The 15601-nt window shown below is 42.3% G+C and overlaps 1 protein-coding gene and 1 long non-coding RNA gene across 2 annotated transcripts; one reads left to right on the top strand and one right to left on the bottom strand.

The window, feature by feature from the left end:
• The first annotated feature begins 1782 nt into the window (after nt 1–1782).
• LOC131218126 (peroxisome biogenesis protein 7-like) lies at nt 1783–2715 on the top strand. Its single transcript, XM_058212808.1, has one exon. The coding sequence runs from the start codon at nt 1783–1785 to the stop codon at nt 2713–2715; it is 933 nt and encodes a 310-aa protein (XP_058068791.1).
• Nucleotides 2716–6968: 4253 nt separating this feature from the next.
• Nucleotides 6969–15161, bottom strand: LOC131218391 (uncharacterized). The gene is made up of 3 exons (XR_009157688.1): nt 14948–15161; nt 7993–8077; nt 6969–7231 (listed from the first exon to the last, which is right to left on the bottom strand). It is a non-coding gene; the product is annotated as an uncharacterized LOC131218391 (long non-coding RNA).
• Between the last annotated feature and the right edge of the window lie 440 nt (nt 15162–15601).

Here is a 15601-nt window from a genome sequence, read left to right as displayed (position 1 = left end):
AGCTTGACTCGGCTAGTAACTAACTTTAGCTCAAACTCGGCTCAGCTCAATCCTCAAGCTTGACTGGCCAACTTGACTCGATTAGGTCAATAGCTCCGGCCAGTTCAAGCTAAGTTCGAGCTGAATTCGAGCCTATGCGATATTTTATCAAACACAGAGCACACCTTCAAATTTTCACAAAATGTAAAACGATAACAATAATATACAAGTATTTCATCAAACGTTGGGTGGGCCATATCAAAATCATGATTTGAGGACAGTTTTATAATGTGAAGTTTTTTTTTTTTTTTTTTTTTTAGTGATTTGTTTTGTATCTAGTCTTTCCTCACCACTAGCCGATCCCGCCGAGAATGTATGCACTCAAAACGGTACTTCATTGAGTCATTTCATCAAACACTTGGCAAGCAACATAAATATCAAAATAATCGAGCCATCGGGGCAATTCGATATGAGTCAATTCGAGTTGAGGTTCAATCCGAGTCGAGTCAACCTCGGGTAAGCACTCGAACTTGGCTCAAAAAATTTTCGAGCTAAAAAAATCAGCTCGATTGGCTCGAACTCAGTTTCAAACCAAGTCAAATCGAGCTTTTTTTATTCAAGTCGAGGAAGTCGAGCTTTTTTTAATTCCAGTTGAGGAAGTTAACTGTGCTAACTTAGTTCGTGTGCAGCTCTACTTATGGGGAGCAGATTAAATGATGGCTCTTATTGTGGGGCCCACCTTGGCCCACCTTAATGTACATATTATATATCTACGGCCTCCAACTGCTTTTCCAGCTTATTTTATGGCATGATTCGGGAATGAAGAATAATAAATCTGGAAAATAGTGGTGATTGAATGCCCTGTCATTAAAACTTCCTAGCGCCCATCGTAAGGTTTCTGTAATGTTATTTGCCATCCAACCTTTTGACAAGGTCAGAAAAAACCTGGATTAATGGATGAAACAAATATCAGGTTAATCCAAAACTTTTGTGGCTCATTAATGATCAATGACTACTGTTTCATACGGTATGTTCCACCTAAAAACTGGATCTGCTTCGTTTTTGGGCTCATCCCTAAGCTGATGTGGAAGAAATTGATGGACGGCATGGATATAGAATACATATATCAAGGTGGGCCCCACGGTACTTGGGTGAGGCCGAGGCCGCACCGAATCCTCTCTCCTCTTTATATGAACTTAACCCTTACTTTGACATGCATGGATGGCTATGACGTGGCTGCCTGTATCCGGGATACATGATGCTCCAGCAATCGGAAGCTGCTATGTGACTGACAGGTTGGATCAAGCTGATATTTATGCTTTTCCTTCTTTCATGTCTGTGTTAACTTATTAATAGGTTAGATTTCAAATAAACCTCATGATGGCCTAGGAAGGTTTCAACAGTGGCCATCACTGTCCCACTGTTTTCTTTGGTAGGGTCCACTCAAGCGTCGGATCTGCCTCATTCTTCGGATCGTGCCTTAAAATGATCTCTCAAAAATTATGACGGTGTGGATTCAACAAATACACGATTTTGAGGCCACAACTTGCTGACGTCACTTAAGTATCCAATCTTGCTACTCAACCTGACAGCACCTAATCCGTGTCCAAATGCAACGGACGCCTTTCCGTTTCCAACCGAAAAAACCGGGAGCAGATAACTAACAAAGAACAAGAACAAGATCTGCTAGTTGCCTATCCCAAACAAAGAAAGAGAATCGTTTTCTTCTTCCTCTTCATCTCCAACACCAACATCATCATCTTCTTCTTCTTCACCGTCCCTGCCAGCACCACCATCACCACCATGAAATCATACAGAGCGGGATTCTTTTGCACTTCTGTAAAATACAGCCCCTTCCGAAATTCCCAACTCATCGTCACCGGATTCGAAGAACGCCACAAACGTGGCCGTATCCACATCCACTATTCAACTCAAAAGCCAATCGCAACCTTCGCCACCACAGATCCCATCTACGACTGCACCTGGTCCTTATCCAACCCTGACCTCATTGTCATAGCTGCCGGCGCTGGAGCCACCCACCTCATTGACATAGCTCTCCCCCACAATTTCAACCCTCTTGGATCCTTCTACGGACACTCCGGCATCACCACCTCCGTCGACTGGAATCCATTCGACGGTTCCTTCCTTTCAGCCGGTCAGGACGGAAGTGTAAAGCATTGGGTTGTTGATCGACACAGCACCATCCAAACCTACAGCCACCCTCTGTCTGTCTCATGTGTTACCTGGAATCCCCGTTCTCCGACTAGCCATGCGACTACATGTAATGACGGCAATCTACGAGTCTGGGACATTCGTGATAGGAAGGCTGAGATCATCATCAAAGCTGATGATTTGCCTATACTATCTTGTGACTGGAATAGCCACGGTGAAACCTGTATTGCCACATCCACGGTTTGTATGACGTATATCCAGGTGTGGGACATTAGGCAGACATGCTCCCCTGTGAAAGTCCTTGATGGGGAAGATAAGGATGAGATCTTTAGGGTGAAGTTCTCGACTCATAGGGAGTACCAGATTGCCTCGTGCTCGTTTAATGGGAAGGTGGTTCTGTGGGATTATGGGCCGGAGAATGCGGTTCCAATAATAAAGAAGTACGAGCATCATACAGGCAAGGTGCGTGGGTTGGATATGAGCAAGCGAGTCGAGGGGCTATTGGTTAGTACCGGAGAAGATGGACTCGTTCATGAGTGGCGTCATGCCCTACCAGAGTCATGAAGGACTGGAATCTAAAGACTGCTCTGTTTTCTTTCTCCTTTCTTATCTTTCTTGATGTTCTTGAATTGATGTACTCTTCCATTAAAACGCATGTGAAATGAATTAGATTTTTGGTCTCTGATGGATATCTGACAGATTCCATGTGTTCTTGAAATCTTTGCGAAACAGTTTATGACATGTCATGGTTGGGCTGACCTTGAATTGATCCAGACCATTCATCCAGTGGGTCCCATTTCGGTGATGATTCATCTTGTGGTTTGTGGACCTTGACAGTTGGAACTGATTGGATAGATGGGAATATCCTGGGAAGGAGGTTGTCATCCTGTCCATATCCACTTCATGGTTTAACAGATGAATGATTTGGATCACTGAAAGATAGTAAAAGCAGGCCCGAATGAAAATGGTGGAAATCCGGTCATAGCATTGTACTATAGCTCTTTGTTGAGTACGATTAGTTTGGTACTAGTTTTCCTTCTGAGATGATTTGTTTTTGGGATGCACTGAGTTCACTAAACAGTCCAATTGTTAAGTCGGTCGATGCATGAGCTGCATTTCGTTGCAATTTTGATGAAGAGGAACTGAGCGAATAGTAATTACATGCTACAATATTCATATCGACGGTCTAGTTTCCCAATTGCAATTGCATTTATCTCCGGTTGGTTTTTCATGCATCGACCAATAGGTTGGCGGCCCCCCCTCACCCTCTCTCTCCAGCGTTTCAGAAGCCCCCTGCTCCCCATGGCGGGAGACGGGGGACCCCCTCAAGCCTCAGGAAGTGTTTTTTTAGGGTAATCTCCAGGCCCAATTAGTTCTGGTCGATCGACGAAATGTGAGTTCTACGAGGGATTCGGTGGAAGCATCATTCGGCTAGAGTGGTAGATGCTGAAGAAGTTCCCCCAAGATGTTCGACAAAATGCCAGTTCCAGAATAGCTAAGATCCAGATGGGTGGTCCTATTCAGGAAGCTCCTGCCCAAGGTGTTCAACAAAATGCCAGTTTCAGAGTACCTGAGATCCATATGGCTGTCCTTTTTCAGGAAGGTCCTGCCCAAGGGGTGTAGTGCTAGATCCATAAAGACTGGGTTGCAAGAGACTTCCCTCCAGGACAACCCTGCAGAAGATGTTTGTCGAATTGCCAGGCTTAGTTCAGCCACTGTTCGAGAGGCAGGTACAGCCGGAATGCCCAGGCCTGCGGAATTCATCAATGTGCAAGCCCTACAGATTCTTTGCCTCATGTGAATGGCCCTCTCCGAGAAGCCCAAGGAGGTTTGGGAGACCCACCCTTAGGAGTTCAGATCCAGGATGATGCGATCACCCTGGGTGAATTCGAGGCTTCTGCTGTTGACTCAATCAGGGTGATGGAAATCATGGCTACTATCCAGGACCAAGCAGTGACTGAGAGAAGGCTCCAGGTTAATTGCCCTTTGGTGGTAAGATCTAATCCTAACCGAGGTCAATGCCCAGATAGGCTTCCCAGGGATACTGCATTATCCCTTAAGAGAAAGGGAATACAATCCAGGTCAGTAGGATGTGAACCACTGAGTGAAGGAGCGTTGTTCTCCCAGGATCAGAGATATGTAGCCTCGCAAATTAGCAAATATACAAAACAGCTGTCTGTGTGTGAGTTTGCAGAAGGGTTGGATGGAGTAGCCTGTATTTCTCTATCGCAGAGCCAGAGAGGGACTAGTGCTCTTGATCAGGGTCTTCTGGTGGATCTATCTCCATTCTTTTCTAAGAATCCCCAAGCTAGATCAGGGCAGTAGGGGAGTGCTGGGAAGAAGCCTTCCAGAACAACAGCAACAAAAACAATACAATGGAATGCAGGCAGGGAGAACAACTACACCAGGAGTCCCTGTGTCAGTTGGATTCTCCAGTGCAGGACAGAGATGTCACAGTTCAGGGGGAGGTGAGGTCTTCCACAGATCTGTTTATTCCAGAAAGTCAGGAAGAAGAAAAATTCAGTCACCAGGTAGACCAGGGCGAGGGCAAAAATCCCTTAAGTATGTTTTGGAGGATAATCAGGTGGATTGGACAGGAAGACTTGGAAGACGCAAGAAAAAGGCCGTGAACATAGGATGTGTCACAGATGGATAACATCCTCATGTAGAATGTCCAGAGGGGTGGGAAATGTCTCTACCATGAGGATATCTAAGAGTCACATTTTAGCCTTCAAGCTGGCAGTAATGCCTCCACCATTAGGGAAGATAAAGGGTCGGGACATGGCTAAAGCTTGGTTATCATTCCTCTTTATCTAATGTGGGTGAGGGTGGGAATATATGGGTTTTCTATCTATCATCCCTGGTAGTGGATCAGATTGAAGTTTCAAACCAAATGATATCCTTTAAGGTAGGGCTTTGGAGCTCGCCCAATAAGGTCCTCATATCAGTGGTTTACACGAATCCCTAGTAGTGGATCAGATTGAAGTTTCAAACCAAATGATATCCTTTAAGGTAGGGCTTCGGAGCTCGCCCAATAAGGTCCTCATATCAGTGGTTTACACGAAGTGCTCTAAGAATATGAGACGACTTTTGTGGGCAGATCTAGAAGGCTTGGCTGGGCCCAGACTGGGAGCTTGGGTTGTTTGTGGGGAGTTTAATGCCATTGTAGACCAATCGGGGAGGCTAGGTGGTAGGCAGCCAGATTCCTCTGGTTTCAAAGAATTTGGTGACGCCATCAATAATGCCAACCTAACAGATGCTGGGTTCAGTGGCGGTAAATACACACTAGAAGAAAACTGGCCGGTAAAGGCCCAGAAAACCACTGGCAAAGCCTTCGCTCATGGTCAGGTAACAGCCGGTAAAGGTGGCATCTGTAAAGGCTTTACCAGCGGTTAGGACCTTTACTGATGGTTGTACTTGCCGCTGGCATAAATGCGGGTAAAGGGCAATCAAAGCGCCGGTGCACCAGTGGCATTCAAAAGCAAATGCACCTGTACGTTTCTAGAAAGCACGTGTGTAGGATAACTCAATCTCAACTATCCAAGAAACTGACCTACTGCAGCTGGGAATAAGCTCAAAAATAAGATTTGATTGGAAAATTCATATTCCCTGATGAATGAACCTCTGTGTTGAATGAAGACCGTTGTTTTTTTTTTTTTTTTTTTTTCTCTCATTGGATCCGTTTCATTGATGGTCACTTATTGAACGGCTAAGGTCATCCTTCAGTATGATTTTGTAGTTATGACACAAATACAACACGGCCACCATTTGAATGGCTACCGATGTGCATTCGCATGGATTCCATACTCCGCTGAAGTATCAATTATTTTTCTCATTTAGTGAAGGACTTTTAAGTATGTGAGATTCATGGCTATCATGGTGGGACCCACAATTCTCCTTAGTAAGACACCTTGTGACAACCAACTGGACTGGATTTTTTCAAACAATCCAGCCAATCAGCCAATCGTTGGGCGTAGGATCTAATGGATGTATGCAGTGAGTGGATCAATGGATTTGGAAAACCAATTATAAACAAAACTCGGGTATGATTTTTGCCTGTTTTTTAGTTAAAGTTGACTCGATTGCTTTTGTAAAAGAGCTCAATGAGGCCCACTACTGTGAACATATTTATTAGCCCGAATATGATCAGGAACTGCATGTGGTGCAATCCAAAAGATGCAGATTGCTTCTTTGTTTGATGTTATAGTCATTTCCCTTCTCTTCTCTACTAGAGCTGACGCGACCATGGGAATAAATATTAAAATAATATTTACATGGGCAAGCAATTAAATAGTTCCAAAAATAAAAATAAAAATAAAAATAAAAAATCCAACCATCTAACTCCCATTCATCCCTTCCTAAAGCCTACAAGACAAAATAGCAAAAAGAAATTAATTGGTATCAAAGTTAGAGATTGGAATTCAACTCAATATTGCATCCAATACATATTAAAGCTATAAGTTCAGTACAAATGAGTCAGATGAACATACACATTAAGAAGTTTATAGCTTTTTTGGGATGGCAGTCATGAATCAAACAAGCTGTTGTTTCCAAAAAAACCTGAAAATCGATTTTGCAAGTGGAAGATTTGGTTTGTTAACTTGAAAGAAAGAATGCAATAGTTATTTACTACTAGAGCTCATGAAGAAAAGAGATTTAGAACTGATGGAAGAAAAAAATAAACAGTACAAGGTGAATTGAGGCAATGTATGATGTTCGATTCAAGAAAGCAAGATGTAAAGAATCACTCCAGCACTCCAGATATCGACCTCTGGGCCGTAGTTTACCTCTGGTGCCATGTAATATGGACTGCCCACTATCTCCGTAAACCGCTCCCCTGTAGAAAATCCCCAAAGTTTCAATGCTAAAATCTCCCAACAGAATAACACAAATTGCATGAAAAACATTTCAGAATGACAGCTAATGAATGGAGGATGAATCATCCATAGTGATAGATAGTTACAAGCAAGGAATCCCAAGGCCTTACCAGGTTAAAAGAATACAGACAACCCAAAATCAATTGCCTTGAGCAAAGATGACTCCTTTTTGGGTTGGATCTGGTTGAACACATTACAGTCATCTGCATTAAGTAAATGAGTACGAGCAAGCAATTAAGTATAGATAATCTGGAAATCATCATCTTTCTGCAGAAATTGTAACAAATGACCTTATGGCCCAAATTTGAAAAATGAATAACCAAGCATCTAGAAATAACCTAGATTTCAAAGATCACTTGATCAGCTTCTTTGTTTGATGCTATAGTCATTTCCCTTCTCTTGGCGACCATGGGAATGAATATTAAAATAATATTTACATGGGCAATCAATTGAATAGTTCCAAATACAAATAAATTTATAGCCTGTCATTTAAGGGGACAAATAGGACGATATTGCAAGTTATGATAGATTGGCCATCATCTTCATTAGGAATGATCATAGTAATTTGAGCTTATGGTAATAATTACACTTTTTCAAAAAAATCAAAAATAATCTCAAAAGTCTTCATTGGGGAATGATCACATGAATTTGGAATCATGATAATAAAAATCCTTTCAAGTTGTGTAGGCTCATCATTGATGTTTAAGCATACTTATTTTCCTTGGATTTCCTTAGAACTTGTAATATTACAAAGCTCACTTGCATCCAGTCAACTATTAGTGAAAGAGAAGGCATCAAATTAAGCCAACTTAATAACTAATGAATAGCCAATTGTTGTTGAACAGAAGCACTACGTAAATCTCCAATTGAAGATGAGCCCCGACCAACAACTTTTGGCCAAAACAGAACTATTGAGCATGCACACTCAGGAGAGAGAAAAGCAGAGAATGCATTGGCTCCTTACCCCTAGCTCGAACATCAACCTCTAAAGCTATATCGGCGAATAGCTCCTGCAACAAGTTGAGTCACTGAGATTGAGATGCTAGTGCCTGCAAAGGCAAAACAGCCATTGATCAAACATGTCAATTTTCATTCCAAAAGAATATGCCCAAGCCAGAATCAACCATGGCATAATCTAAAAACCATAAAGATTCACCAATAGATAGCAAAATCCTAACCACTTCAATTCATAAAGAGTGGTTTGGGTGCCTGGAAAATATCCACTATGGAAATGAAAACCATAGGTAAATGTAAATTCTTGCGTTTGGGCCCATGTAAATACTTGGATTTAGTTTCCTGTTGGAATCCATTTCCACTAAAAGAGACATTTTAAATTCCTTGGTAGGGTCTGGCTTACATGTTGGATGAGTTTGATGTTTGATATTAAAAAAGGGGGGGTGGGGGGGGGTACACCGCTGAGTTTTTCGCAAAGGAGATTTGGTCCTAGCCATCAAGAGGACAATGATTCACCACTCAAATCCAAAGCAAATTTGAAGGAAAAGTTAGAAGGACCCTTAATCATCTATGTGGTCTAGCAAAGCGAATCTGAAATTCAAAGAATTTTCCAAGTGATATGGTGAAAATCATGCTTACAGTTCCACCTTCCTTTGTGATGTTTCTTGATGCAAAAATAAAATAAAATAAAATAAAAATCAAAGAATCAAGCCAATGTTTACACTAAATAGAAAAATAAACAAGATGTGTTATGGAAGTTTGCAGCTCATACATTTTCTTTCAAATTCATAGGTTAGAATCTCAGTCATACCATATGATTCTTGTGAGACTGTGAGTTTTGCACGTATAGTATGTTCATATCCACCTACAATCTGAAATATTTCACATCTGCACTAAATCATTAGTATTATGAAATAATAAAAACACTACAGAAATGATAAAATCAGATATGTATATTGGACCCAAGACTCCCCTAAACTACATAATGTGGACCAACCATTACTACTTCTGGGTCGAACAAATCCATATTGTTTCTCCCAATCAAGCATCATATAACACCTCTAAAGTAAGAGACAAGTCTTGCAATCGAGAAAAAAGTTTTTTTCCCAATAAGTTCTTCCTTCTGTGCAATATTCCAGGGTAGACAGTATGATCTAGAAAGCATGGCAAAAGCATCCATACGGGAGTATATACCTTGTCTATTTCAATGTCGAATGGTTGATTTAATCCATATGGGTGTAAAACATATGTCACGCTCCAAAATCGGAAATCGGGCTCACAAAATTTTCGATCGCCGAATCTGGTGCCAACAGCCTCCGTAGTACCCCATTCTTGGCTCCTAACGCGCCTATGCCAGATTCCGATCCTGAGATCTTACAAGGAGGATTTTCCACCGTACATTTATCTTATAAGAAGCATAACCACAAGTTTGCCTAAATCACAAAAGCAACATCATCATCACATATCCACTAATATAAACAGTTGAATACATTACTAAAACGGAAATACATATATCGAAAATCAAAGCTTCAAAAGACCGCTGCACGCTTCAAGCTCAATGCTGCTGTGACCTAACGCCACCTGCACACATCTATCGTGCATAAACTTATAGAAAGCTTAGAGGGTGGTGTAAGTGTGTGCACAAGATAAGTGCCAAATATTCAATATAATGCCATAATTATATAATGTCAGAAATACTATCAAGATCATGAATCATACGATATCGAAGTGAGCAGAAATATACCGGTAAGCCCATGAGTCATACAATATCAGAGTACGCAATGTAGATCATAATGAGCCAAATATCGTATACTAAAGATGCAATGCAATATTCAAATCCTACTAAGACCGTCTAGGCCATATAAGTACAGAAACGGAGCAACCCAAAATGCCATATGCCGCAGATGTAATGTAATATGCGGTGCGAATGAAATGACCAAGCTAAAGTGTGAAGTCGAGATGATAGTACGTAGTATCGCAGGCTACGAGGTCCATCACAAGGGACTTCTATCCAAACCAGTCCCATACCTAAATTTGGATAACTAGGCTCAATGTGGTAAACTCCTGATCTCAAGTTAGTTACGCGCCCCAATTGAAATCCTGGTCAATGCGAGGGTACACGTAATAAATAATTACGCACAACCAGCCCGAGTATATAGTGAATGAATGAGTATACAACTCCTACTCAATAAGTCCACATGTCATACCGTACATATCTAGAATCATCACTGGGGTCTATTACACTTTACGCCAGCTTGCCGCCCCTATCCGAGCGCACAGCTAGGTAAGTGGAAGAGACCTCACTATCTGACTGCCAATATCGGGCCCAATTCATTGATAGCGGACTTATTCATCAAGCTTGTCAAACTCAACCTAGATATTACCCCCTCACTTAAGCAGGTAAGGTCACACCCCTTCTCAACCGACCATGACACAGTGGGAGATACGGCCTACTGGTATACGGCCATCATGCGCTCATATACATCCACTCGATTTCAACGTTTGGGCATCTCCTGACTACGGAGGTTTAGAGACTTTCACCCATGGACATTTAAAGTGCCCAGATGCTCGAACTAAACATTTCTAGTATCTCATCTAGCCATCCACGACATGCCTGTGGAGGCTACGGCCCTGATGTCGCTAGGGCATACAGTAATCACAAGATACAATGTAAGATGCATGAGTTATACAATCCAGTCATGCATCAATCCTGCGTATACCATGCGCTTATATGAGACATCTCCACCTATCAGAGAGTCTTATAACAACCTGCCCAATGACATTTGTAATGGTCAACCACATCTCATAATAAACATGCAGGTGATGTGTGTGGGCATGTATCATGATGCTATACTGTCACATACTCATAATCGGTATCGACAATCAGCATCGATAATTGGCCATGATAATCAGCCTATACAATCGACCTCGACAATCAGAATCGGTAATCGGCTTAACAAAGGGCTTAAGGAAAGGTCACAATGTGGACATTCAACTATCATTGCCCATCAATGTGGACATTTAACCATCATTGCTCCCAAGGAGTGGCCCACATAGAGTCAAACGTATCATGGGCACATTGCCTCACATAAGGGCCTAATATACGTGATCTACATATGCATCACATTGGGCCTCACTCATGGACCTCATATACATCATAATAGGCCATAATACATGGGTCTCATATACATCAAATGGGCCCCAATACAATCTCAATAGGCCTCATACAATCATAATGGGCCTTACATTAGAGTCTCATACATCACAATGGCCGCGTCACATGAGCTTAATACACATTACATGGGCCGCATCACATGGGCCTAATACACATCACGGTGGGCCATATACAATCTCGATGGGCCATATCCCATGGGCCTCAAATACATCTCAATGGGCCTCGACACATGGGCTATAAATACATCACATTGGGCCACATATCAAGGCCACAAATACATCACATTGGGCCTCACGGATTGGCCATAAATACATCAAGTGGGCCACACTAATGGGTCTTGTATACATCATAATGGTAGGGCCCACCGTCTTATGGACTGTGTAGGTAGAACACATACATCATTGTGGGACCCACCATCCACGTACTGAACAGTGGACAGTGTGGATCAAAACATTCATCACAATGGGTCACACCGTCCCATGTATAAGGGACGGTGTAGATAAAACACTTACAATAGGACCCCACTGTCCATGTACTAGATGGTGGAGTACAACATATAAATCATGTGGGACCCATAGAATTGCTCAGTCTAGTAACAAATGGATGGGTTGGATATGTAACAAATACATCAAGGTGAAATCACACCGTCCCAACCATGGACGGTGTGAATACATATTACATACATGAAGGTGGCCCCACCCCCACACGTGCAGCACGTGTGGGGTGGGTCCCACACTGCCAATGGATCGACGGTGTGGTATAACACACTGCCTTTGTTGTTGCTGAACTAACATCAGCAAGTTCAGTGGATCTGATCTTTAGTATGTGTTATATCACACTGTCCTTCCATTGGCAGTGTGGGACCCACCCCACACATGCTGCACGTGTGGGGGTGGGGCCACCTTCATGTATGTAATCTATATCCGCACCATCCATGGTTGGGACGGTTGGATTTCGTCGTGATGATTTGTTACATCCAAGCTGTCCATTTGTTATTGGACTGAGCAATTCTATGGGTCCCACATGATTTATGTGTTGTACTCCACCGTCCAGTACATGGACGATGGGGTCTTATTGTAAATGTTTTATCTACACCATCTATTGTACATGGGACGGTGTGACCCACCGTGATGAATGTTTTGATCCACACCGTCCATTGTTCAGTACGTGGACGGTGGGTCCCACAATGATGTATGTGTTTTACCTACACAGTTCATAAGATGGTGGGCCCTACCATTATGATGTATACAAGGCCCATTTGTGTGGCCCACTTGAAGTATTTGCGGCCCATCCATGAGGCCTAATGTGATGTATTTGTGGCCTTGAGATGTGGCCCAATGTGATGTATTTATAGCCCATATGCTGAGGCCCGTTGAGATGTATTTGAGGCCCATGGGATATGGCCCATCGAGATTGTATATGGCCCACCGTGATGTGGCCCATTGTGTGTGTATTAGGCCCATGTGATGTGGCCCATGTGATGTGTATTAGGCTCACGTGACGCAGCCATTATGATGTATGAGACCCTTATGTAAGGCCCATTGTGATGTATATGAGGTCCATGAGCAAGGCCCAATGTTATGCATATGTAGCCCATGTATATTAGGCCCTTGTGTGAGGCCATGGGCCCATGATACATTTGGCTCTATGTGGGCCACTCTTTGGGAGCAATGATGGTTAAATGTCCACATTGATGGGTAATGATGGTTGAATGTCCACATTGTGACCTTCCCTTAAACCTTTTGTTAGGCCGATTACTGATTCCGATTGCTGAGGCTGATTGTCGAGACCGATTCTGATTGTCGAGGCCAATTTCAATTATCGAGGTCAATTCCGATTGTCGAGGTTGATTGTCGAAGGTGATTCTGATTGTCGAGGCCGATTCTAATTGTCGAGGCTGATTCCGTTTGTCAAATTCGATTGCTATTGTCAAGGCCGATTCTGATTGTCGAGGCCGATTCTGATTATCGAGGTCAATTCCGATTACCGAGGCTGATTGTCGAGGTCGATTATCAGGCCGATTGTATAAGCCGATTATCAATGCCAATTGTCGATACCAATTATGAGTATGTGACAACATAGCATCATGATACATGCCCACACGCATCATATGCATGTTTATTATGAGATGCGGTTGACCATTGAATATGTCATTAGCCAGGTTGTTATGAGACTCCCTGATAGGCGGAGATTGTCTCACATAAGTGCAAGGTATGCGTAGGATTGATGCATGACTGGATTTTATGACTCATGTATCTTGCATTGTATATTGTGATTACTTTACGCCCTAGCGACATTAGGGCCGTAGCCTCCACAGGCATGTCATGGATGACTAGATGGGACACCAAAAATGTTTGGTTCGAACATCTCAGCACTTTGGATGTCTGTAGGTGAAAGTCCCTAAACCTCCATGACTAGGAGATGCTCCAACGTCGAGACTGAGTGGATGTATATGAGCTCATGAGGGCCATAAACTAGTAAGCCGCGTCCCCTACTATGTGGTGGTCGAATGGAAAAGGGTGTGACATTAACTGCCTAAGTGAGCGGGCAATATCTATGTTGAGTTTGACCAGCTTGAGCATTGGGTTTGATATCGACGAGCTGGGCCCGATATTGGCAAGTGAATAGTGAGGTCTCTTCCACTTACCCAGTTGTGCGCTCGGATATGGGTGACATTCTGAATTAGAGTGTAATAGACCCCGATGATGATCCCAGAGATGTACGGTACTGATATGTGGACTTATTGAGCAGGAGTTGCATACTCATTCATTCATTCATTCACTATCCACTCGGGCTGGTGGTGCACAATTATTTGTTACGTATACCTTCGTAATGACTAGAATTTTAGTTGGGGCGCGCGACTAACCTGAGATCAGGAGTTTACCACGTTGAGTCTGGCTATCTAAATTTCGGTATGAGACTGGTTTGGATAGAAGTCCCTTGTAATAGACCTTGTAGCCTGCGATACTACGTATTATCATCTCAACTTCACACTCCAGCTTGGTCATTTCATTTACACCGCATATTGCACTACATCTGCGGCATATGGTATTTTGGGTTGCTACGTTTCTACACTTATATGGCCTAGACGATCTTAGCAAGATTTGCATATTGTATTGCATCCTCAGTATATAATATTTTGCCCATTATGATCTGCATTGCGTATTCTGATATTGTATGACTCATGGACTTACCAGTATATTTTCGCTTACTTTGATATTGTATGATTCATGATCTTGATAGTATTTCTAACATTATATAATTATGGCAATGTATTGAATACTTGACACTTATCTTGTGCACACACTTACACCACCATCTAAGCTTATACACGATAGATGTGTGCAGGAGGCGTTAGTTCGCAGCAGCGTTGAGCTTGGAGTGTGCAGTGGTCTTCTGGAGCTTTGATTTTTATATATGTATTTCCTTTTCAGTATTGTATTCAACTGTTTATATTAGTGAATATGTGATAATGATGTTGCTTTTGTGATTTGGGTAAACTTGTGGTTATGCTACTTACGAGATAAATGTACATTGGAAAATCCTCCTTATAGGATCTCAGGATCGGAATTTGGCATAGGCGCGGTGGGAGCCGAGAATAGGATACTACGGAGGCTGTTGGCACCACATTCGGCGATCGAAAATTTTGTGATCCCGATTTCTGAGTTTGGGGCATGACAACATGGGATCAGTAAATTGGCATAGCATATTATTTGACAAATACAGATATCTCCTGTTATATGAAACCGTATAAAAAAGAAGAATAAAGAAAGAGAGATGCAATTCATACCATGTCCAAGAGCTTTTCTTCTAATCTGACAAAAAGTAAACAATGATTTTCTGGTAGATGCCAACAATTAAGGTAGCTGCCAAATTAGAAAAGGTGACAGCAAAAGTCATTGCCTGGTTCGAACAGAGAAACCCAAGCCAACCTGCATTTCGCATATGAATTGTCAAATATCTCCATAAATGCTCCTACACACAAAGAAAAGAAAAAACAAATAAAAAAATCACTCTCTAACTCATATATCAATTCTATAATGGGCAACTGATTGTCCTATACTTAAACAATTCCATAATCAATTGTAACTGACATTCATCATCTAGCTAACTAGTAACAAAAAAAAAAAAAAAAGAGCATGACATAGTAATTCTTAAAGCCTGTAAAGGCCCAGAAAACCACCGGTAAAGCCTTTACTGATGGTTAGGGAATCGCCAATAAAGCCTGCGTCGATAAAGGCTTTATCGACAGTCAGCTTCCTTTACTGGCGGTTATGATGGCCGCCGCTTCATGTGGGATTTACCGAAAGTTTATACACCTTTACTGGCGGTTGTGCTGGCCGCCACATCAGTAAATGTCTTTCTAGCGCTATTATCAGTCTCTAAATTGGTGACACATATTCTGTAAAGCATATCAACACCATGGTGGGGGCATCCCCATTCT

This window comes from Magnolia sinica, chromosome 11 (assembly GCF_029962835.1).
Source record: "Magnolia sinica isolate HGM2019 chromosome 11, MsV1, whole genome shotgun sequence".
NCBI lineage: Eukaryota > Viridiplantae > Streptophyta > Magnoliopsida > Magnoliales > Magnoliaceae > Magnolia > Magnolia sinica.
The sequence above is the reverse complement of the archived record's forward strand: the minus strand, read 5'-3'. Positions and strand labels throughout refer to the sequence as shown.